The sequence below is a fragment of the Puma concolor genome, chromosome B1, assembly GCF_028749965.1.
Source record: "Puma concolor isolate L17-30 chromosome B1, mPumCon1.1.hap2, whole genome shotgun sequence".
In the NCBI taxonomy this organism is placed as follows: Eukaryota; Metazoa; Chordata; class Mammalia; order Carnivora; family Felidae; genus Puma; species Puma concolor.
In genome coordinates, this window is record NC_141670.1 from 123,551,852 (window position 1) to 123,577,301 (window position 25,450).

At 39.3% G+C, this 25,450-nt stretch overlaps 1 protein-coding gene and 1 pseudogene across 2 annotated transcripts in view; one reads left to right on the forward strand and one right to left on the reverse strand.

Moving 5' to 3' along the window:
* Nucleotides 1–5,128: 5,128 nt before the first annotated feature.
* LOC112859225 (U2 spliceosomal RNA) lies at nt 5,129–5,206 on the forward strand (annotated as a pseudogene).
* Nucleotides 5,207–13,988: 8,782 nt separating this feature from the next.
* The window catches only part of MTTP (microsomal triglyceride transfer protein), a 59,934-nt gene continuing 48,472 nt past the window's right edge, over nt 13,989–25,450 (reverse strand). For both annotated transcript variants that reach the window (XM_086704517.1, XM_025921503.2), the window contains exons 13-18: nt 25,285–25,382; nt 25,058–25,179; nt 23,224–23,451; nt 19,239–19,363; nt 16,873–17,043; nt 13,989–15,377 (exon numbers count right to left, since the gene is read on the reverse strand). In XM_086704517.1, the coding sequence (XP_086560643.1) occupies nt 15,206–15,377; nt 16,873–17,043; nt 19,239–19,363; nt 23,224–23,451; nt 25,058–25,179; nt 25,285–25,382 (916 nt within the window). In that variant the 3' untranslated portion in view covers nt 13,989–15,205. The remainder of the gene's footprint in view (nt 15,378–16,872; nt 17,044–19,238; nt 19,364–23,223; nt 23,452–25,057; nt 25,180–25,284; nt 25,383–25,450) is intronic.

Consider the following 25,450-nt stretch of genomic DNA (forward strand, 5'->3'; position numbering starts at 1 on the left):
TGGGCTACTTGGGCTTCCTCAAAACATGGTGGCTGACTTCCAACAATGAGTATCCCAACAGACAGTAGCAGATACTACCAGTTCCCAAGGCCTCAATTCATGCAGTGACATAGCATCCACTTTCATCACACTCTATTTGACAAGCAAACACAGAATGCTGATTCAATAGGCTAGAACACAGATCCCATCTCTCAACAGGAAGAGTATCAAATAATTTGGGGACATGTTTTAAAGCCAGTATGCTGATTAAGGTGTGTTTTTAAACAGCTATTTAAAAAAAAAAAAAAAGCAATTCTAAAGTCAGTTTTCAGGTTAGTGTAGGCTCAGATTCTAGAAAATTCTAGATTCTAGAATTATTCTAGAAAATATTTAGAATGACAGCAGCCTGTACAAGGTTTAGTGGACACGCTTTGTGTGTGTGTGTTGGGTATATGTTGGAGTCTCACAGAGCAGAAATCTCTGTTGAGTTTCCAGTGTGGAGGGACTCAATATCCTTTGGGAATGAATGAATGCCTACTATATGCCAGGTGCTCTAATTCATGAAGAGGTTCAGATTTCAGGAAGCCCTTAAATATGGTGAGCATGCCTGATATGCTGGTGAAGCTATCTGGTCTAAGCCTTGTCAAAGGCATGGAGAATGAAAGAGGAACCTGGCTAAGAGCCACAAAGAAGATATCCAAGCCAACGACCCAGCATGGGGCAGGCGGGGAACAGAGGGGGAAGTGAGAAGAGAACCAGGAAAACCAGAGCAGTAGCAAGAGACCAAAAATGAAGAACTATGTAGTTGTGCAGGGAGCAGGGTGCTACTGAAGGGCAATAGTAGACCGGTACTAAAAAGGGTATACACAAGGAGAAGCAACACACCCAGAGCCCTTTGACAGGAAGTTTATCCCACAGAAGTGGTGTGAAAAGACAAAGAGCCAAAACTACGATTTCTTTTGCCCCTTGAAGTTACAACCTTCATCAACAGATTGTCGTCAACTGTAATCTTCTCTGAATGCTAATGTACTTCAGTACACTGGATACAGAATAAGAACAGGTTTTATTATATACATATGTGTATGGACACACACTAGAAATACAATATTGCGAAATAACATTATGTTGTACCTATTATTATAAAGTGAGAATTATACAGAGATACTCTATATTACCTCTAGCCTGAGGTTAGCATTCAAGAAATATTAACTACTATGCTATGCCTCTCCATTACAGCACTTCTGCTTCTGAAAAATTCAAATTCACTGCTGTAGAGGTTGCTTAAAAATACTCAAACTGTTTATTTGGACATGTTCTACTTAGCATAATAATGCATGCTCTTTGAAGGAAATTGAGAGAATGTTAGGATATTCTAGAAACTGAAGAGTTGAGAAAATTTGTCATCACCCAGAGGTACCCACTACATAAACTGCTTTCTAGGAATAAATACTTGTAAGTATATTTGATACTTTATATGCTTTTTTTATAGTCTACTTTTTTGCTTCATAAAATTATAAACCTACCTCCTTTTTATTTTTTTTTCAACGTTTATTTATTTTTGGGACAGAGAGAGACAGAGCATGAATGGGGGAGGGGCAGAGAGAGAGGGAGACACAGAATCGGAAACAGGCTCCAGGCTCTGAGCCATCAGCCCAGAGCCCGACGAGGGGCTCGAACTCACGGACCGCGAGATCGTGACCTGGTTGAAGTCGGACACTCAACCGACTGCGCCACCCAGGCGCCCCCCTACCTCCTTTTTAAAAAAATGTTTATTTTTGAGAGAGAGAGAGTGAGAGAGAGAGAGCATGAGTGGGAGAAGGGGAGAGAGAGGGAGACAGAGAATCCCAAGGAGGCTCCACACCATCAGTGCAGACTCCAATGCAGGGCTCAAATTCATGAACCATGAGATCATGACCTGAGCCGAAATCAACAGTCAGTAGCTTGACTGACTGAGCCACCCAGGCACCTCGAAACCTACCTCCTTATCTTCCCATATCCTTAGAGGAATAATTTTTAACAGCTGTATCTTATTTCCTCAGATGGCATTATAATTTGTTTAATCAATCGCATATTTTAAGTACTTGGTTTTTATAGCTTTGGGCTGTGAAAATGATACTTCAGTGAACATCTTTGAACACAAATCTTTTCAAGCATCTCTGATTATTTCCTTGAGATAAAGCACTCTAAGTGGAATTACTGAATGAAAAGGACATGAACATTCTTAAAACTTGAGACACATGGGATTTTGAGATGTCTCCCCACCTCCTTTATCCCAATTCTGCACACCCACCCCCTGACATGCAAACTCACCATCTACAAACTTCATATTTGAGTACTTGTTTAAAATTATCCTAGGGGCGCCTGGGTGGCTCGGTCGGTTAAGTGTCCGACTTCAGCTCAGGTCATGATCTCACAGGTTTGTGAGTTGGAGCCCTGAGTCAGGCTCTGTGCTGACAGCTCAGAGCCTGGAGCCTGCTTCGGATTCTGTGTCTCCCTCTCTGCCCCTCCCCTGCTCGCAATCTCTCTCTCTCTCTCTCTCTCATAAATAAATAAACGTTAAAATAAATAAATAATAAACAAATAAGTAAATAAATAAGTAAATAAATAAATAAAATTATCCTAAAGGGGCACCTGGGTGGCTCAGTTGGTTAGGCATCCGACTTCGGCTCAGGTCATGATCTCACAGTTTGTGAGTTTCAGCCCTGCGTAGGTCTCTGTGCTGACAGCTCAGAGCCTGGAGCCTGCTTCAGATTCTGTTTCCCTCTCTCTCTGCCCCTCCCATGCTAATGCTCTGTCTCTCTCTGTCTCTCAATAATAAATAAATGTTAAAATTTTTTTTTTAATTATCCTAAAGACGGAGGGGTGAGAGGCTCCTAATGATTTGCTGAAACCACAGACTACCCAGCTCCCACCCCCCCCACCCCAATTTACAAATGTTAGGAGAGATCAATGGTCTTACTATGATATGAAGTGTCTTCCTCCTTCTCTAGGAGCAAGAATCTAAAAGTGCAGTCCCCATACCAACAGCAGGGGCTTCAACTAGGAAATGCCACCTAGGAAACATATCTGTTTTCAATGCAAATCCTGGGCCTACCTCAGGCCAATAGTTGAATCTGCAATGGGGGCGCGGGGTGGGGGGGGGCGGGGGGGAGGGGGTGGTGGTTGCCGACAGCATCTGTGTTTTAAGAAGCCCTCCAGATGACTCTCATGCACACAGTTTTGGGAACCACTGCTCTGAACCACAGTTGACTGATGACCACAGGCTGACCCCTTGGAAGGAAGCAAGAAGTTTGCTGTCCCTGAGTAGAGAACCCTGCTCTTGAACCATCATGTTAGCATACTAGCCCCCAGTAAATACTGCTTTTCGGATCCTCATTTTTCTCAATGATTTTTTTTTCTAACAGAGATAACAGATGTCTGCATCAGGGTCTTTGTGAGCATTTAAAAAAGATAGTGCTTAAGAAATATTGCTTTCTTTACTTTTTGGCAAAATTAATTTAGTCTTTTTTTTTTTGCATTTTTATTTTATTTTATTTTGAGGAGAGTGTAAGAATACTGGGTCATTAAAGGGGAGTAAAATGATTTGTTTCAGAGGATCTGAGTGAAATCTGTCTGCTTCAAATGGCTCTTTGGCCATCCTGAAAGGTACAAATGCAGTGACATCCATAGGGAACAGCTCAGTAGTTACTGAACATCATGCACTGCATGGAGGATTCTAAGGACGGTATACGTAGCCCTGAGCTTGAGAAGCTCTTACCCTATTTGGGAAAATAAGATATTTACATAACGAAAGTAATTTGTTAATAACACGACACAATGCAGAAAGGCAGTCCCCCAAGTTGGTACGATTAATTCCCAAGTAGGTGCTAAGTGTAATAAGCATACCTGGGAAGCAGGTGTCTTGGCAGCTGGAAGCTGCCATGCCCAGGAAATGTGATGGGAGCTGGGCTTGCTAAGATCCCTTTGGGCAGAAAGCAGGGGGACAGATGAGAGCAGAGGAACTGAAACAGTTGAATGTTGATGTGCTCAGGGCGTGCATGCTGCAGGAAAAGGAAGTGTGTTGTTCAAGAAGAGCAGTGCCTATGAGGCCCCAATGAAATGTTGAACCTAAGTGTGGAGAGTGAATGGATTTCCAGGCTTAGGGACTCAGACTAGACCCTGGTTAGGTAGCAGAGTACAGTAGGTACATGCTTGAACTCTAGAAGGAGGCTTCCCTAGGTTAAATCCTGGCTCCTCTCTTCACCATCTGTGAAAATCTTGGAAAAGTCACTGTCTCTCCATGCTCCATATACCAAGGGTATATAGTAATAGTTCCTACCTTATAGGGTTGGTATAAGAATGAAATGATTGGATACCTGTGAAGTGCCTAGAACCGTGTATGACACCTAACAAGTGCACCTAACCTAAAATGTTTGATAAGTAATAAAGGGAGAGAGGGAGACTTTGGTTAGGCGTAAATTGGTTAATTTTTAGAAATTGTCTACTCCCAATAAATGCTTTGTATTCAGCATGGCCCTCTAGGATTTCATTAAAGAGCTAATGTCTTCTTTCCTGAGAAATACTTTAGAACATCACTGCTAAGCATCTCTTTATAGCTCAATAATTTGAAAGATTCATCTCACACATCTTACTCCATGACTGTGGTTATGTGATTTATCTTCAGGAAAACTGAGTGGAAGACATATTTAAAAACAAAAAAAGTGGGGAGGGGCGCCTGGGTGGCTCAGTCAGTTGAGTGTCCAACTTTGGCTCAGGTCATGATCTCACAGTTCATGAGTTGGAGCCCCACGTCAGGCTCTGTGCTGACAGCTCAGAGCCTGAAGCCTGCTTCAGATTCTGTGTCTCCCTCTCTCTCTCTCTGCCCTTCCCCTGCTCTCTCTCTCTCTCTGAAAATGTTTTTATTTAATTTTCAAGTTAATTTTATTTAGTTTAAAAGTGAGGATAGGAAACCTAAAACAGAATGGAAGTGACTCACTTTCAGTGACAAAAGGAATCAGGTAATTTTTTTTTATTTTTATTTAAATTAATTTAAATTATTTTATTTTATTTAAATTTATTTAACATACAGTGTACTGTTAATTTCAGGTGTACAATATAGTGATTCAACACTTTTATACAACACCTGGTGCTCATCACAAGTGCACTCCTTATCGCTTCTCGGCCTTTTGGCTAAGATCAAGTGTAGTACAAGTGCATTCCTTAATCCCCATCACTTATTTAACTCCTTCCCCCCACCGCCATTCCTTTCCGGTAACCATCATTTTGTTCTTTATAGTTAAGAATCTGTTTCTTGGTTTGGTTCTCTCTTTCTCTTTCCCACCTTTGTTCATTTGTTTTCTTTCTTAAATCCTATGTAACTGAAATCATACGATATTTTCCTTTTTTGACTTATTTCGCTTAGCATGATACTCTCTAGTTCCATCCATGTCATTGCAAATGGCAAGATTTTATTCTTTTTTATGGCTGAGTAATATTCCATTATATAGATACACACCACTTCTTTATCCATTCATCAATCGATAGACACTTGGGCTGTTTCCATAATTTGGTTATTGTAGATAATACTGCTATAAGCATCAGGGTGCATCTATCCCTTTCAATTAATATTTTTGTGTTCTTTGGGTAAATAAGTAGTAGTGTGATTGCTGGATCATAGGGTAGTTCTATTTCTAACTTTTTGAGAAAACTCCACACTTTTCCAGAGTGGCTGCATCTGTTTGCATTCCCACTAACAGTGCAAGATGGTTCCCCCTACTCCACCTCCTCACCAACACCTGTTGTTTCTTGTGTTGTTGATTTTAGCCATTCTGACAGGTGTGAGGTGATATATATATATATATATATATATATATATATATATATATATACACACACACACATATATGGATATATATATGGATATATGGATATATGGATATATATATATATAGGGATATATATATAGGGATATATATATATATAGGGATATATATATATATAGGGATATATATATATAGGGATATATATATATATAGGGATATATATATATATACAGGGATATATATATATAGGGATATATATATATATACAGGGATATATATATATAGGGATATATATATATAGGGATATATATATATAGGGATATATATATATAGGGATATATATATATAGGGATATATATATAGGGATAAATATATATATATCATTGTAGTTTTGATATATTTGAGGTCATATATATATATATATATATATATATATCATTGTAGTTTTGATTTGCATATCCATGATAATAAGTGATGTTGAGCATCTTTTGATGTGTCTGTTGTCCATCTGTGTGTCTTCTTTGGAAAAATGTCCATTCATGTCTTTTGCCTATTTTTCATTGGATTATTCATTTTTTTGTGTATTGAGTTTTATTAGTTTTTTAAAAATATATTTTGGATACTAACACTTTATCAGATGTGTCATTTGAAAATATCTTCTTCCATTCCACAGGTTGCCTTTTAGTTTTGTTGATTGTTTCCTTCACTGTGCAGAAGCTTTTTCTTTTGAGTAGTCTCAATATTTATTTTTGCTTTTGTTTCTCTTGCCTCAGGAGACATATCTAGAAAGAAGTTGCTATGGCCAATGTCAAAGAGTTACTGCCAGGAATCAGGTATTTAAACCTAAAACCTATTCTGGAGAGAATACGTCCAAGATTTTTTATTGCAGTATAGATAACATACAGTGTCATATTAGCTTCAGGTGTACAATATATTGATTTAACAATTCTATACATTACTCAATGCTCATTATGATAAGTGAACTCCTAATCCCCTTTGCCAATTTCATCCATCCTCCACACCCACCACCCCTCTGGTAACCACCAGTTTGTTCTCTGTATTTAAAGTCTGTTTTTTCGTTTGTCTCTTTTTTCTTTGTTCATTTATTTGGTTTCTTAAATTCCACATATGAGTGAAATCACATGGTATTTGTCTTTCTCTGACTTATTTTGTTTAGCATTATACTCTCTAGGTCCATCCATGTGGTTGCAAATGGCAAGATCTCATTCTTTTTTATGCCTCAGTAATAGTCCATTGTATGTATACATCTCCTTTATCCATTCATCTATCCATGGATACTTGGGTTACTTCCATAGCTTGGCTATTGTAACTAATGCCACAATAAACATAGAGGTGCGTGTATCTTTTCACATTAGTGTTTTCATTTTCTTTGGGGAGATTCCCAGTAGTGGAATTACTGGATCATATGGTAATTCTATTTTTAATTTTTTGAGAAACTTCCATACTGTTTTCCACAGTGGCTGTGCCAATTTGCATTCCCACCGACAGTGCCCAGGGTTCTTTTTTCTCCACATCCTCACCAACACTTGTTATGTCTTGTCTTTTTTATTCAAGCCATTCTGACAGGTGTAAAGTGATATCTCATTGTGGATTTGACCTGTACTTCCCTGATGATTAGGGTTGTTAAGCATCTTTTCATTTGAGCAGTGAAGGAAACCGTCAACAAAATGACAAGGTAACCTACTGAATGGGAGAAGATATTTGGAAATGACATATCCACTAAGGAGTTAATATCCAAAATATATAAAGAGCTTATACAACTCAACACTAAAAGAACCCCAAATTATCCAATTTAAAAATGGACAGAGGACCTGAGTAGACATTTTTCCAAAGAAGACAAACACATGGTCAACAGAGAGCAAACTTTTACATGTAATCCTAGAAGATTATGGCAGGAATCTTTCTAGTAAAAATAGAAGGATAAAAATAGCTTACAGGTTTATGTGATGTTCCAAGTCAACTGTGAATAAATTAAACTTTTATTAATAGGAGGGTAGCAAATGATTACAAATTCATTCTAGATTAACTGTAATCCCCTGATGGTAGGTAAATGGTGAACTAATGTACCACCAATGATGGGCTTTTTATTGATCTAAATTTTTTTTTTTAAGTTTTTTTTTTTTTAACGTTTATTTATTTTTTGGGACAGAGAGAGACAGAGCATGAACGGGCAAGGGGCAGAGAGAGAGGGAGACACAGAATCGGAAACAGGCTCCAGGCTCTGAGCCATCAGCCCAGAGCCCGATGCGGGGCTCGAACTCACGGACCGCGAGATCGTGATCTGGCTGAAGTCGGACGCTTAACCGACTGCGCCACCCAGGCGCCCCTGATCTAAATTTTTATATTCTTTTATACTCTCATAAAGTAGAAAATGCAATTGTATAGTAAGTTCTCTGAAAGTGAGAATCGTTTATCTGTGCACTCAAGCTGAAGTACACAGAACATACTTCACTTTGGGGTTGTAGGTATCATGGATTGTAAAGGAATCTGATACACAGCCAAGGGAAGAGGCCAATTTTGGTTGACAGCAGCTGGGATAGAGGTAAAGAAGTCAGGTGAACTAGCTTGAATTTTACCTCCTTGATGTTTTCTTTATCTTTCTTCCTTTTATGCTCTCTTAGGATTTTGAACCCATTTTTTTTACAACATTTATACCATTGTGCTAAAATTATTTTTAGCTATATGGCTTACCTCACTTCACTGATTTTCTTGAGGTGAAAGGAATCTATTTTATTTTAATTTTTTTAACCTAGTACATTTCTTATTCCTAATAGACCCACCCACCATGTTGTATAAGATAACTGATTAAATCAACTGATAAATTGGAAAGACTCATATAAGCTTGGGCTTTCCATTTTCCCTTCCAAACCTCTATCTACCCTTCCCACCTTTATAGATAGTCCGGATCAATAGGCATTCTTGCCTCTGGCTTCTGGTTGGTATCAGCCAGTGGGTACCACAGACAGGAGATTGGAGGGAGAAAAGAAAGCAAGGTATGGTGTTTGTTTCCCTGCTCCCTCCAGAGGATGTGGTGAGGGCTGCTTGTGCTCTTTAATTCAACGTCATAGCTCCACATAGTTTATGTTCTCTAGATTCCAGTGAGTACTCTCTCCCTTGACCTTTCAGGTTTCCTGTGGTTGTGAGCCTCAGGATGCACCGTCTCTTGTTGGCTTCCCTCTAACCTGCTCATACCTTTATGACATTTACTGAGCTCTTCTGAACTTACCCAGTTTGGATGTGCCATCTGTTTCACACAGTGACCCTCTTTCTACAGGGTCCCTGACAAAGAGAGAATCTGACAGTGAGGGGGATGGTGAGTAAGAATTGGTTGAAGATTAGACGCAGGACATTCTGTTCCAGTCCTGAGAAAGAATGAGAACTGAGGTGGGATGCAGTCTTCTTCTGGTGTTTTCTTCCCTCTCAAAATGCTATCCATTTCACTTAGGATGTGGAGTCCTCTTACTATTGTCCCCCAAAACTCTACTGGAACTCGCTTATTTTATGTCTAGATTTTAGATTCATTCCTTGCTTCCTCATGAAAATACTTACTCTTTCCTCTTGGTAATTATCACAGTCCCAGAGACCAAAAGCAAACCAATTTGGTAAAGAGAGATCAATGAAATCTGGAATGTGGAGAAATGGGTGAAAGTCATGTTGTTACAAAATATGCAAATGATTTTTATAATGTGAAACTAGTGTTTTCACGATAAGCAAATAAGCAAACCTGGTGATCTTCCTAAAATCCATGATGCCCACGAGTGAAAATGCAGAAAACAGATTCACTCCATGAGTCAGAATATAAAATGTTGCTTAATTGAGGAGTTCTATAGGACCACATATTAAAAGTTAATATTAGCAAATACTTAGTGCATGCTATGTGCCAGGCACTGGCCCATTACCTTATTTCAACCTCACAATGACCTATGAGGGGCTGCTCATTTTACAGATGAGGAAACTGAGAAGCTTGGAGGTTTATAAAGCAGACGTGTGTGGACAAGGTGAGATTTCAGATGTGCTGGAGTATCTTACTCCAAATCGCCTTCACTGCTATACTGCCCTGCTTCCCACTTCCCAGATGCTGCATACAAGAGGTTTAGCTACCCAAACCACATTGCACTAAGCCCTGTGCAATGGAGAGAACCACTGTGCTCTCCAACTAGTTGCAAGGTAGAACAAACCAACTTCTTTGCTATTAAATAAGATCAAAGCTGATTGTTGATAAATAAGAACTTGTTCACTACAGCTCTAATATTAAAAACAACATTAATGATAGCAAAAAAAAACATTTATCAAATGCTCTGTATACTTGGCACTGTACTTTAACATGTCCTGTCTCAACTTAAAATAACCCAGTGAAACGTAGATTATCATACCCATATTAGAGATGACAATTGAGTCACATACCCAATGTCATTCAAGCAGTAGGCAGTGGAATTAGAATTCCAAACTAGGCCTCCCTGTCTCCCTCTCTGCCACGCCCACTGCCTTTCAGTTAACCACCAAAATGATGAAGAGCAGTGAAGCTTCAATTAAAGAGAAGTGAAGCTTCTGAATCTCTAAGATTCTTTTTTTTTTTTAATTTTTTTTTTGTCAACGTTTATTTATTTTTGGGACAGAGAGAGACAGAGCATGAACGGGGGAGGGGCAGAGAGAGAGGGAGACACAGAATCGGAAACAGGCTCCAGGCTCTGAGCCATCAGCCCAGAGCCTGACGCGGGGCTCGAACTCCCGGACCGCGAGATCGTGACCTGGCTGAAGTCGGACGCTTAACCGACTGCGCCACCCAGGCACCCCATCTAAGATTCTTAATGCCAGGAGAGACACTTCAAGTTCTGCTTTCCCCATCCCTGTATTTCATTAGGGAGGGCATTTGGATTATTTAAGTGTTTAAGCTTTCAAATAAGACTTTATGAATTCTCAACTACAATTACTTAGAACTAGAGCCATTCCCAATTAATTTGAGCCTTCCTTTTATGTTCTGTGGTCATGAAGGGGAGTTACTGCTATTACTCCCCAACACCATCTTCACCAGCACTGTCATCTTGGCTATGACCACTCTCACCACTCCTATTCAGCACTCTCCTGGAGGTTCTAGCCAGGACGATCTGGCAAGAAAATGAAATTAAAGAAATTCAGATTGGAAAGGAAGAAGTAAATCAATCTCTATTTACAGATGGCATGATGTTTTACATAGAAAATCCTAAGTAACTACCAAAAAAATATTAGAACTGGTTAGTTCAGCGGTGCCTGGGTGGCCCAGTCAGTTAAGTGTCCAACTTCAGCTCAGGTCATGCATGATCTTGTGGTTCCTGAGTTCGAGCCCCGTGTGGGCTCTGTGCTGACAGCTCAGAGCCTGGAGCCTGCTTCGGATTCTGTGTCTCCCTCTCTCTCTACCCCTCTCCTGTTTGCGTGGGCTCTCGCTCTCTCTCACTCTCTCTCTCTCTCTCTCTCAAAATTAAATAAACATTAAAACATTTTAAAAAAGAACTAGTGAGTTCAACAAGGTTGCAGGATTCATGATCAGTGTACAAAAATCAACTGTATTTATGCACCTGTAATGAACAATCCAAAAATGAAAGAAAACAATTTCATTTACAATAGCATAAAAATAATAAAACGTGGAATAAATTTAACAAAAGTGCAAAACTTATACCCTGAAAATTATGAAACATTGTTGAAAGAAATTAAAGACTGAAGTAGAAAGATGCCCCATGTTTATGCATCAGGAGATTTAACATTAAAATGACAATATTCCTAAAACTGATACATAGGTTCAACACAATCCCTATCAGATTCCTAGCTAGCTCTGTAGAAATTGACAAATTGATCCTAAAATCCATATGGAAACCCAAGGAACTCACTATAGCCAAAACAATGTTGAAAAAGAACAAAGTAGATGAACTCACATTTCCTAATTTCATAGCATACTACAAAGCAACAGTAATCAAGTGTGGTACTGGCATAAAGGTAGGTATGTAGATTAATGGAATAAAATTGACAATCCAGAAATGACCCGTTATATATAGTCAATCAAATTTAAGCAAGAGTGCTAAAACAACTCAATGGGAAAGAATCATCTTCCAACAAATGCTGCTGGGATAATTGGATATCCATATACAAAGGAATAAATTTGGACTCCCTACTGCCCACAATATACACAAATAAACTCAAAATGGATCAAATACCTAAATTTAGAGCTAAAACTGTAATACTCTTCATGGAGAAAGACATACTTGCAAAGAAACAAATAGAGGTCTATGAGTGGACAAGAACTTCGGGTAATATCGGAGAAAAAGACGCAAGAATCATAGAGAAGGGCACTGAGACTCAAAACTTTGTAATACAGCTTAAAGCCTTGTAGCTGCTGTTCCATGTTTGTCATTTTCATAACTGCTGTCTTCTTTAAGCAGCAAATTTTCAAAACCAAAATGATCTGGAAAATATAGTGAATTCAGAGAGCAGATTCTGGGAAAGACCACTTGTATTTGAATCCTAGTTTTACCATTTTCTGGCCAAGAAAATGTCTTCTGTGGCAGAAGTTAAATGTCTTCTGTGTCCCAGTTTCTCCATCTATAATTGTACTCTCCAATTCAGTGACAACTAGCCACATGCGGCTATTAAGCATTTGAAATGTGGCTAATCCAAACTGAGATGTGGTGTGCAGTGTATGCTAATTATATACCACGTTTCAAAGATCTAATCCTCCTCCCCCAAAACATCTCATTAATATTTTTTATATTTCTTACATGTTGATATAATACTTTGCATATATTGGGTTAAAATATATTATTAAAATTCATTTCACTCGTTTCTGTTTATTTTTTTTTAAGTCACTACTAGAAATTTAAAATTGTTTATGTGGTTTACATTATGTTTCTTTTTTTAAATTTTATTTTAGGTGGGAGGAGAGGGATAGAGGGGGAGAGAGATAAAGAGGGGGGGAATCTTAAGCAGGCTCCACACTCAGTGTGGCGCTCGCCATGGGACTGGATCCCACCATCCCGGGATCATGACCTGAGCCGAAAGCAAGAGTCGGATGCTCAACCAACTGAGCCACCCAGGCGCTCCCACATTCTGTTTCTATTGGACAGTGCTGATCTGTAATACGGAAATAATAATGCTCCCTATTAAATATAGCTATTGTGACAATTAAATAATTTAACCTATATACAATGCTTACAATACCTGCTACATAACAAGCACTGAAGAAGTGTTAGCTTTAAAATTATTTTTCACGATGGTCAGGTTCAGAGAGGCAGGGAGCAACCTGTCGAGGGCAATACTCTAATGAGATACGGGAATGGCAGCACTTCACGGAAGCAAAGCCGTCAGCTTAAATCTCTAAGGTATACAGGAAGAAGCTACGGCACCTTCCCAGGAAGCCATCTTTGCAGGGGACAGAGCTACGGACACTGGTGTTTGAAGCAGTGAAGTCAGAGACTACAAGTGAGGCTTATGGTTACATTTCTGGCTCCAATACATCATTCTAAAATGTGGACTATCACTCCATCCCTCTTAAATTTCTACCTTTTCATCCAGACAGGAGGTAGTGTTTGTTGTATGCTTCAGGTTTCTTGTTTCTTTGGAGCAAGTTAGAGTTGCTAAGTACTATCCATTCTCCAAATGGGCAGCAGCGTTTGACTCGGCCCGGCAAACAAGCAGTTGGGAAGTCCTATAACTCTAATGTCCAGAACACCACAGTCATCACTCTTGAGTAAATTATTGTTTTACATTTTACAGAAGCAATTGTAGTTCATTAAGCATCACATGGCTGAGGTTCCTTCCTGAGATGTCCGTGACATCTTTCTCTAACTTAGTGCTCTAGATCAATTTGCTTTTGCTGTAGCATGAGTATCTTTACAGAGTACTCCTTCCAAGACCAATGCCACCACCAGTGATACACTGCCCCCCCTCCAGGTTTTGATTCCTGTTTCTCTTCTCAGTAACATAACAATGAAAGTGCTGGCCCTGAGCCTTATGAAAACTGCAATTAGAGCTTGTTTTCAACAGGTTCTGACTGTGGCTTTTCTCAGTGGCTCATTTTCCAAAGGGCTCTGACCTCCTATTGGAGAATCTGGCCTGCTCTATAGAGTGGCAGAAGCTTAGTTGCATATGTGTCTGTGCTCAGAAAGTGGCAGAAACAGAGAAATATGGTGTCCAAAGTAATGGAAGACAAAAGCAGTTCAATAGGATTTCCATATGTTTATTTCATCACACGTCATTTAAAATTTACAACCAGTGATGGGCTAGCTAAATGTCCATTGTGTGTGTGTGTCTGTGTGTGTGTGTGTGTGTGTGTGTGTGTGTGTGTAATGGGCAAATGAGCACTATTATCTGTTTTGAGTTTATCACTATCAACACATATATCTGTTTTTATTAACAGATATTTAAAGATGTTTAACATGGCTCTTTCAATTTGTACAGATAAAGACAATATTTTCTTGATCTCATATTTTAGAAGTCCAAATCCATCAGTTTCTAAAAGTAGTGTTAAAGTCTTTTGGCCATTCTGGTTTTTGTACAGATTGTATTCAAACAGACTAGAACTTTCACCACAAAACAGTTGAACGAAAGGTAAAATAATGACTAGATTAAGATGTCCCTTATAAAGGACACTGTACCACATGACAGTCTCAAAGAGACAGCACAAGTAAAATCAAATGGAGTTTCTGAAATTAGTATTTCTAACTCTTACGTGCTAAGTCCAGTATTTTTGCAGGGCAGAAGTCAGAGAACTAAATGGCTTTCTTCTAGCAGTCTGACTTTATGGTCCGCAGAAAGATAATGTATGTTTTAAATCTGTGTGCCTTCTACCTCAATACTTAGTAAAACTAACAACAAAAGAGATAAATATTCACTCTTGAAGCTGTGACAAAAGTCTTTAGAAAGTCATATCCCTTCCCCCCCACTTTCCCTCAAAAAAGAAAAAAAGAAAAAGGTCTGGTGTTTTGTTTGTTTTTGTTTTAGTTTTCTGATTGGGCAACACATTTGGTAGAAACGAGCCATGCTTAAGGTCCTGTCAAGGTTTTTATACACACTGATTAAAAATTGTTAAAACAAAATTGGCTTCTCCCGAGCATATGCGTGCTTTGGCATGTGTTTTATAAACAATCGTTTCTTCTCAGGACAGCCCTCTTCCCACCGCACCAAACGGGATTTGATGGAGGGACAAGAAAACTGGGAATGTTGCCGGAAGTGTCACATATGTTGGCTCAGAATGACACTATAGGGAGCATACCGAATAGGCCCACATTTAATCATTGGAGGCTTTTCATAGCTTTTTACAAAAATCTTAAATACAGGTAAACATGTAAACACTGTGCTCTCAGAGAGCAAGTACACAGGCATGTCACATGGTATCCCTTCTGGGAAGACAGATTCAAGTGAAACATCACCAATCAGTTTCAGAACCAACCGCTAGAAGTACTTGCTGGCTCAGGAGCAAACACCACCTTGCACATCTCCGAGTTCTCTTGGTGGAGAGGGAATTCAGATCCTGCTATGAGGCTTTCTTTTCTTCTCCGAGAGACGTAACCTCTGCCTGTGGACAGTCTTTCATACTTGGTCTCAAATTGCCTGCATGACGACAGCAACAATAACAAAATTATACACATATTCAAGTTACCCCACACTCCTCAGAGGCAAATTATTGAGTGTAGTTGAAGCTTCTGTTTCAAAGCAATTTGAGAAAGGATGGGAGTGCCAAAGACTACCGGTTTCTGTTCCCATGAATGGGGTGAGTTTTTCTTCCCATGTCTTTCTATACCAATAGACAAACTGTAGATTCCTGGAATATAGGAGCCCTGCCACACATTTTTCTAGAATGAAGGTCCAAATTCTTCTCAGCTTTCTGGAGATGCCGTTAAGCTCTGCAGACCTTGCTATGTCTCCCACCCATCATTCCAGGAGCCCCACCTTGGGAGCGAGTCCAACTGGATTTAGGCTGAGAATGCTGACAGGCATAACATTCCTTGAGCTCTGGGCCAAGTGGAATGTGGAACCAAACCAGTTAGCTGTGAGCCTGAGTTGGTGGTCACTGCATTTCAACCACAGGAAGGTTGATTTTTTTTTTAATTCATTAATGGAGATTTATTCTAAAAATAAGTTAGTGTGGGTTAACAATAGCTTAATATTCTGATTATAATCTACTATCTTTTATCTGTAAAAATACAACCCACTCATCTTTGTACTTACATCATTTATGTATTCCTTATATGGGTCATGAAATTTCAGTAAAATAAAGAAGGTGCTCACCTCTGGCCTGCTTATTGAAGGAGATGATAGAAGATGTGGCTTGCTGTTTTAAACATACAAAGTGCCTTCATGGTTAATAACGTGTGTCAGGGTGACCTCTACAACTAACAGAGGAGTCAGCGCTAACTAGACCCAAAGCATTCTACTTCCATGTGGCAGTACTGTTACAAATGACCATTAGAAGAGTCAAAGGACACAGTATAAATGAGATGCTATAGGGTAGAAGAGGTGCTAGGAAACTTACATGAACAATCATATATTTAGTATTTGAGACACTAAGAATTCTACTGAAAGCATTTTTTTTTTTATTCAAAATCCCAAACTCTCAAGCTTGAGCCAAAACTTAAACAAGGTCAAGTTGCTATGGTACAATTCCCTAAAAATTATTAATTAATTTGGGCTCTTAACCCATGCTAAATGATTGCCAGCTGTTTTGTTTTGCACTTTCTGTCCAGGAAACAGTTGTGAAGTTAACTGACAGTAAATACACATCCACTATTTTTGCTGAAACTACGTGGCAACTCTTATGGTGAATCAAATCCCTTTGTTACCTTGATAAATTATTTCTGGACTAGAATACGATATTATCTCCAGAATCAAATGAACTGGTCCTTATAGTTTCTTGGTATCCTAGAAACTGACTTTTTTTTTTTTAAAGCTTTATCAATTATTCTCTTACTTATGTAAAGGAAATTTATGTTTCACTGTATTTTTATCATTTACCTGTAATTTCTGAAACTAAACGCTCAAAACTGGCTGTTAAGTTCCTGACCAAATGGGGACTGCCCGAGAACATTCCACGAGCGCTGCCTCTTACCTAAGTGGAGCTCCATCCTTGTCCATCTGCATGCAAACTAAGAACGGGTACTGAGAAAACTGCACCGTGGAGATAAACTCCAGGCCTGTTTCTGTTTCTGTGCTGATCTCCAGGCCAGCTTTCACAAAAGAGGAGTCTACAGTGATGCTGCCAGTTATTGCCAGAGCCACCCTAAAGATTTAGGTAAAACAAACAAACAAACAAACAAACACCATTAATATCACATTTAACTGATCTGGACCAACAGCTATAATTTCATAGGGTCTGAACTCACTAACGTGTGACCTAAATGTGGTCAGAGTTCTGCTGGTAATCAGGGCCTGGCTAGTTTCAGGGATTAGGCAGTGAAGTTCTGCCCTTCCCCTGAGCCCTCCCACAGACTTCAGTTCTAGATCTGGGGATGAAGTGTCTATCAGGTACTACTGTTTGCTATGGGCACACCAAGGGCCAGGGTGAAAACATGCCTGGAACATGATTCTCTCAGGAAGTCAGAAACACCTGAGCTAGCTTAAAACAAAGTCTAAACTCACAAAGACAGCTGACATTCATAACAATGCTCTTGGTAACTATCTCTCTGTGGGCTTCTGTGTAGCTATTTCAATTCCATTTCTTTACTGTCTCCAAAGGGTCTCTATATCTATGGTTGCCAAGATATTTGAAAAAAATATTGTGTCACAAAAAACGATTCCTAGAGTGGGGCACGTACAGGCGTGCCCTAGGAAGGACAAATATGGTGGGTGCTCCAGTAATCGCTTTGAGAACTGAGTAGGCAGATTGGGTTGACTGGGGAACATGGCTTGGATGATGATGAAGAAGCAGAAGGCTTACCTCTAGGATCACTCTAATTTAATTGTAGACTTTAAATGCAATTGTGGAAATTACTCCACAATTAAATCTGAGTTTATGCTCCTGCTATTTTGATAGAAGGATACTATCAAGGTTTGCTGTGCAAATTAAAGTCCCTGCTGCTGTTGTTGTCAGTGTAAAAGTAGGTCAGAGGTGGTATCATTTAAATCCCTGAATCCCTTATCATACCTTCTAATATCTTACACTCAACAGAGGCTTAAGAGATATTTTTTAAATGAACAAATGAAAAATTGAAAATAGATTGGCTACAATGTGGATACTGGTAAATTCTTAGGGATACTGTGTCCTTTTTAAAAATCCAGATAATTTTTGGTGTTGCTGTTGTTGATTTGTTTCTGCAAAGAATTCAATTCAGTCAAATTTGGGGAAACTTCTATCTAGGAAATACTTCAGAAAAAGGAGAAAGAAGACCAATTCACTGGGAAGCCCTAAATCATACCGCTGATCCCTCTGATGGCCCGTTCTATTTCTCATTCTTCGGTTCCTTTTAGTAACACTGTGGGTCACCTTTCACATTAAATGTGCTGCCTTTTGATTTTTCTCAATTCCTTTAGCCATAGTTTAACATAAATAACAAATTTAATTTTATCACTCCTATCTCACTTCTGCCCCACCATATTCATAAATATCAAAAAGGGGGGCGCCGGGGTGGCTCAGTAGGTTAAGTGTTCGACTCTAGGTTTCAGCTTACACCACGATCTTGCAGTTTCATGAGTTCAAGCCCTGCACTGGGCTCTGTGTTGGCAGCCTGGAGCCTGCTTGGGATTCTCTGTCTCCCTCTCTCTCTGCCTCTCCCCCCACTTGTGCTGTCTCTGTCTCTCTCAAAATAAATAAACTTAAAAATATAAATAAATATCAAAAAAGGTAAAAATCAATTGCACTTCCATATTCTTTACTTTGATTTTACAACAAACAGAATCATTCTTTTGATTATCACACTGGTTCAGTTTATCACCTTTTACTCAAAATACAATACTTTCATTTGATTTGACACCTATATTAGAAAAACAAAAGGAGCTGAGGACATTTTGTTTAGAAAAATGAACGCTAATGAAAAACTTAAGGACTTCTACCATTTAAGACATAGATTCTGCACACAAGTGATCATCTTTTTAATTTTTCTCGACTGAAGACAGCAAAGGAGGGAACATTTAAAATCCCAACAAGAGGGATAAACTAAAATGTTTGCTTCAAGACAGTATTTCTTGAGAGCATTGTCAACTACTAACGTGGAATACTAAGAGAAAATGAACTTCCCATCCATGGGGCATGCTGTATGTGGACGTCTTTAAAAGTGTGACCATTGTTGGCTGAGTTGATTAGATAACTAACCGGCTCATAAGAAGCTATGGAAAGAATGAGTTTCCATGGTTTCTTCCTGCTCTATGGTTCAGTCATTACAAATAGAAAATACAGATTTTTGAAAAAATCAGAGAACTAAACAATTCCAAAGGCATATCTCTGCAGTTCATTGCATAGAATATTATACATATGCTTACCGAGTTTTCACTCGGGTTTTAGACTCACGATACCACAGGCTAAACTCCATTGCACCTGAAATGTCAATAGCTAAGCCACCCTGGACATCCATATTGGCCTTTAGTCCAGATTGCAACTGAAGCTCCTAGAAGCAAAAATATATCATCATCATCATCATCATCATCGTCATCATCGTAAGCAAATTTAGTCTACCCTTTTCCAAAGGCATGTTCAACCTCCTGCTATACATAATACCATTTGGGCTATGCTAATGTTGGAGTCTTTCTCTAGGTTTGGAAACACATTATTCTAATCTTTATCACTAGAAGTAGACTGTTGATTTGCTCAAGTATTTAGTCTATTAAAATACTAGAGATGTGCAGTGCCAATTGAGATGGGTGATGTTTTTCAATCATTGCCTCACTTTGGGAGAGGCAAAGGTTCTCAAAGTGTGCTCCCCTTAGGAACAACATCTGGGAACTTGTTAGAAATGCAAGTGCCATACCTACTGAATTAGAAACTCTGAGGATGGGACCAAGCAATGTGGGTTTTAATAAGCTCTCGTGATTCTGATGCACATAAATTTGAGAACTACCAGAATGGGGAAAATGAAAGCATCGTCACCCGAAATCCAGCTGTGGCTTTGGGGTGGGGGTAAGAAGTTGGGCTGGATGATCTCTTGTGGTCCTTCAGCACCTCTCTAGCTATGTGCTGTGTCAAATATAGGCAGCTGCAGCGTCATGCTGGCAAAGTAAGTGCAGAATAAAAACTGCTGGTGCAATATGCAAGTTCCAGGAATTGCCTAGATAAAGCTGGGAAAGGAAGGCAAGGCAATCTAACTAAGCCTTAACACCTTGTTGTTTGACATTTGAAATGACATCAAATTAACAAACAAGTCCAACATGAACTTAAGAGCATATTCCAGAGGGACACTTCTCATTTACAAACGTAGTCCATCCTAAGTAATTTTGCAGTTGTCTGAAGCCCACTGTTTTGTGTTGTTTGTCAACATTTAAGTCTTGCATTTTCTGAGTACATTAATGAGGTGATGTTGGCTTAAAAGTTCTTCAGCTGGATTGCAATCAGATTGACTGGAGACAGTGTTGGAAATGATAATGGCTCTGGAAAAAAAGGCTCCATATCCTTAATTTTGATATCCCTCCAAAGATCTTAGATTCACGGTAACTGCCAGCATGACTAACTTCCTTATGTAACTGCCCTACTCAGACCAAAGAAGCCATGCTTTCACCAACTATAAATGCCGTGATTTCGCTTTCTAGAAAGGATCATATTGATCTCTTTGAATTCTTCCCCCTTTCCGAAAAACATGGCAAGAAATCTCAGTCAAAGGCCTTCATTTACAACCTGGTATATCAAAAAAGTCTCACTGTGGCATGAAGCTACTTTCAGTCTAAAACACACTTGGATGAAAGCATGAGATTCTTGACACAGAGCTCAGGACACATTAGGAGAACCCTAAGAATACTTAACAGCTACATTTAGTCTAGAATAAAATGTGGTTGTAGTATGATACGAGGTTGTCTCATATATCATAACTAATATGAAGGAACACAAATTATCCTAGGAAAGCCAGAAAATTATGCCCAAATTTTAACCTATGCCTATGAACTACAGAATATCAGATATCAGGGTTCTGCAGTTGCACAGTGGTTGTGATTATTCCCAAATGAATCCTACTGTGTGCCCTGTTTTAAAAGTATTTCCTTGGATCTTTTGATCTCTTCCCAATTTGAAAGCTATAATCTTGTTAGTCCACTCAATCAAAAAAAGGTCTTTGATGTGGACTTTAGCTTTCCCACTGGCCATACATTAAGTAGATATCAAAGCACACCAAGTGCCATGGAAAAGAACATTTCACAGCTTTTAGACAATGTGCCTTTTATGGGGAGAGAGCATTTCCATTGTGGTCTGGGTTTTAGGGAGTACCTTGGCTTTCTTGGAAGATTCAATTTCTCTCATGCAAAGGGATCATGGAAGAACTCTTATTTGTAGTCACAGAGAAATTTTCCTGAGCCCCCGTGGAAGGACAGAGCACTAACCCCTGTAGAAGAGCAAACCACTCTCTCTTTGGGAAAGGGACTGAACCACATAGTGCAGTGGTTCTAATTTTTGAGGGTATAAAATAAGAGAAACTAACAGTTTTGAACACCTACTGTGTCCCCAAGGGTCTACATTTGGTATCTCACTTAATTCCCATACTGATCTTCCATGGTAGGCATTATATCTTGAAGATTAAAAAGGAGGTTCAGGCTTGGTGGCACATGTGGAGACAGAATAAAACCCAGATTGTCTCTAGGGCGGATACTTTTCTATTGCCACACATGGTTATCACAAAATCATCTCTCTTTTGTCTCCTGGTGTGCAAGAAAGCATCTTCTGAGAAATATTGTGATAAAAGATCATAGGTTTATGTCCTTATTTGACCCAGGATGCATATTTATTTAAATTATTGTCTATGAACTATAGGAACAAGATACTAAAGCTTTGCATTTGTAGCTAGTGTGACTCCTTTGATCTTGCACCTTTGGCCCCAAAGGTGTTTCTTACAGTTCAAACACTAATATTTTGACAACATGTACCATTGCATCCATTCAGGAAAATATGGTCTTTGCTGGCTAAAGAGGATCTCTCTATTAAGCTGAGTTTATCAGACAGCCTTCTCTGAAGAGTAATCCAATTAGACGAAAAGAGAGAGCAAGAGTAAGCACAGAGTAATTCCATCTGCCCTGGTGGCTGTGACAGGCTATCCACTGCCAAAATTTCCTTCAATGTCAGCACTTGACCTAGAGTGGTATGTGCCTCTGAAGCTGGGATGGCATTACTGGAGTGCTCTGCAGAGCCAGGGAGCCTCAAAGAGCCTATTTGTATGGTTACCCTTGATCTGCCAAATACTCCAATATGAAATTCAGACATTGGGTTACGTTTAATAGCTACAGGATGATCTTGCCTTAGAATACGCCTTAAGTGCCCTCTCTTAGTGAACCGAAGAACTTTAAAAGATAATCTAGACCAGGAGTTGGCAAACTATGGCCTGTAGGCAAATCTGGCCCACTTGTTTTTGTAAATAAAATTTTGTTGGAGCACATTCACTTGTTAAAATATTGCTGATGGCTGTTTCCACTCTAGTGGCAGAGTTGAGTAGTTGCAACAGAGACCATATGTCCCACAAAGCCTAAAATATTTGCTTTCTGCCTCTTACATAAACTGTCTGCTGAGCCTGATCTAGATTACTGTTTTTATCAGGTTTCACACCCTAATTCTGACCATCAGACTGTTGAAAGGTAGTTGAATACACACAGATGGTGTTGAACCGTAATTATTCCTGTCTTAAAATGTGGACCACTTACTCAGCACTCTTACGCCTTCTTCATAGATTCATTAAGAATTCATCTCACCAGAATCAATACTACAATGGGTATGCGCAATGTAAAATTGTGATATAATTTGAGACTTGTTTTTTCATATGTGACCTTGAGGATTAAGGGATATGACAGATCCTGTTCATTGTCCTTCTCTTCATTTGTTCGGAGTGACAATGCACCCATTGAAAAACTACATTTACCAGTTTTCCTCGAAGCTAGAGATAGCCATATGACACAGTTTTGATTAACAACAAAAAGAGCCTTGGTTATTTTCTCCATTAATTTCTTTGCTTCTGTCAGCACCAGTATTGTCTTTTTTTTCTTTCAGTTTTATTGAGATATATGTGGCATTATTATACTCATATTATATTGACTATATCCTCTTTTGCCTCAACAGTGAGATGTCCTCATGGGCTAATGAAGTTGAGAGAAAACCCTGCTTACCTGTAACAAAGGGGAAAAGGATGAAGGGCGGGCAGCAATACCACTAGGGTGGGTGCTTAGAATGTGAATTCCTAGATAGGTGCAACTTTGTCTTGTGTTCTTCAAGCATTGAGCACATTTAAAATGTGCCTAGAATACGCTAGGGATTCAATAAATATTTGCAGAATGAATGGATTACCTGGGAATGATCTATCAACAGAATAAGTCCCTTCACCACACTGATAGGGTCACCAGATGCCGACAACATTTTGGACATCAAATCACTGTATCCATTGAAAAAAGTGACAGGTCTGAGCTGAACATCAAAGAGGATGGCTGACATGCCTGCGTAGGAGTCGAGGTTCTCCTCCCCCTCGTCGGGAGTGGCCGCAATCAAGGCCTCCAGGCCTTGGGCTTCGATGACTACCTAGGGGAAATGCAGATCACATTCATGATGTAAGTTCCTTGCCTATTCCGTAAGTGATGGTGAGGCTCCTGGGCTATTGCTAGAACTTTCCAAAACCTGAGGTATCTGCAGCAGCTAGGCAAACAAAAACAAAACAAAACAAACAAAACAAACCACACCTCTGTGCCTGAACATAAGGTGAATTCATTTTCTTCCTTTAGTTCCCACACCCATTGATCCATTTTGTAGAGGCAAAAACTAAAAACAAAAAATTCAAATGGCAGAGGCAGAACTCAAAGCCCTTCTGCGTGACTGCCAATGCCATGAACTTTCCTTTTTGTGGTGTCATCCTTGAGACTCTTAATCCCTCCAGGACTGTCATACATAATGGATCAGCTGTCTGGCAGAGCCCCAAGAAGGAGATGGAGAAATGCTGGGACAATTGCCTTGAGGCTATTGCTACAAGAGGATATGGAACACTCCAAGGCATGACTCACACCCTTCCTATCAAACTTTTCTCTCTAGCTGAAAGAAAAGATGATGGAGGCTCACATCAAGATCTCCACCATGCATAGGAATCTTACATATTCTCCGTCCTCTATACCAGCCCCATACCCAGTGGGTGCTTGGCATTTCAGAATGCATATCAGAAAACAGATGGCAATTCCTCAGGATAGAAGGACATTCCTCAGGATAGAGGTATTCTGACTAGCGTCCTACCAAAGGGTGTATAATATAATATTGATAAGAACTCAAGTTTGTGTAGGACTGGACCATTTTTAAAACTTAAATGAGCTTATTTAGAAGGCTATAATTTGATATGCATAAAAGAAGTATATTTCATAATTAGGAAGACTTTATAGATTATAACCAAATTTTGTGTAAGACTAAAGAGATGGAATTCAGTCAGTCATCACATGCCTACACTTTATTCTTTTCTCTCCTAATGGTACTGAAAAATATAGATGGGCTCTTTAGAGAGTCAAAGTTCTTATGGGGAATCAATCTGTTCTTAGACACAACCAGAGAAGGGAAGAGAAGGGAGGCGCCTGGGTGGCTCAGGTCATGATCTCACAGCTAGTGAGTCCAAGCCCCACGTCGGGCTTTGTGCTGACAGCTCAGAGCCTGCGGCCTGCTTCAGTTTCTGTCTCCCTCTCTCTCTCTCTCTCTCTGCCCCTCCCCCACTTGTGCTCTGTGTCTCTCTCTCTCTCCCAAAAATAAATAAACATTAAAAAAAATTAAGAAACAACCAGAGAAGGAAAATATATTCCAGAGTTAGATAAGTGGAGCTTTAACGAATATATCTATGAATAAAAATAAAATATTTTTTAAACATATCTGAAAAATATTAGCACAGTTTCAACTTTGTGAATATGTTTGCCTTTGAAATGACGAATGGATGTTTAACAAGTCTAGTAAATCAAATTACTTAGGTTTCATGCTTGAAACTTTCTCTGGCATTATAAACCATATAGCTTCCTGCAAATGATGGAATTGTGAGCAACTTAAAACAGAAGCCACCATTAACTTATGCATTTTGTAGTGTTACCATCAGTATGTTTTTTTATTTTACTTCAGACTAATTTCTTATATATTTATGAAGCAAAATTAATGGAAAATGAGTTACCTGGCTACTGTGAAGATGAGCCTTCCCAATGTACTGAAAGATGTTCAGGTTACTTCTCCTTAGAATGCCAGAACCAGAGTAAAGAATGTCAAGGCTGTAAGTAGATGCTGAATGGGGAGTACCTAATGACAAAACAAAACAAAACAACTCTTGTAGTTTAGTAACAGTTCCCACGATACCAACTTGCGGAAGGGCAGAGAGGGAGAACCCCTTTCTGGGTTACGTACGTTCTATGTAGCCAGTATAGGCAGAAGAGGATCCACTCTTGGAGAAGCGGTCATAATTATGAGCAACCATTTCCTTCAGAACTCTACGGACCATTTTGCTGCAACACGTAAAAGGAAAAAGCACATTCATTGTAATGGCTGCTTCCCAAGTCAGATTTGGAAAAAA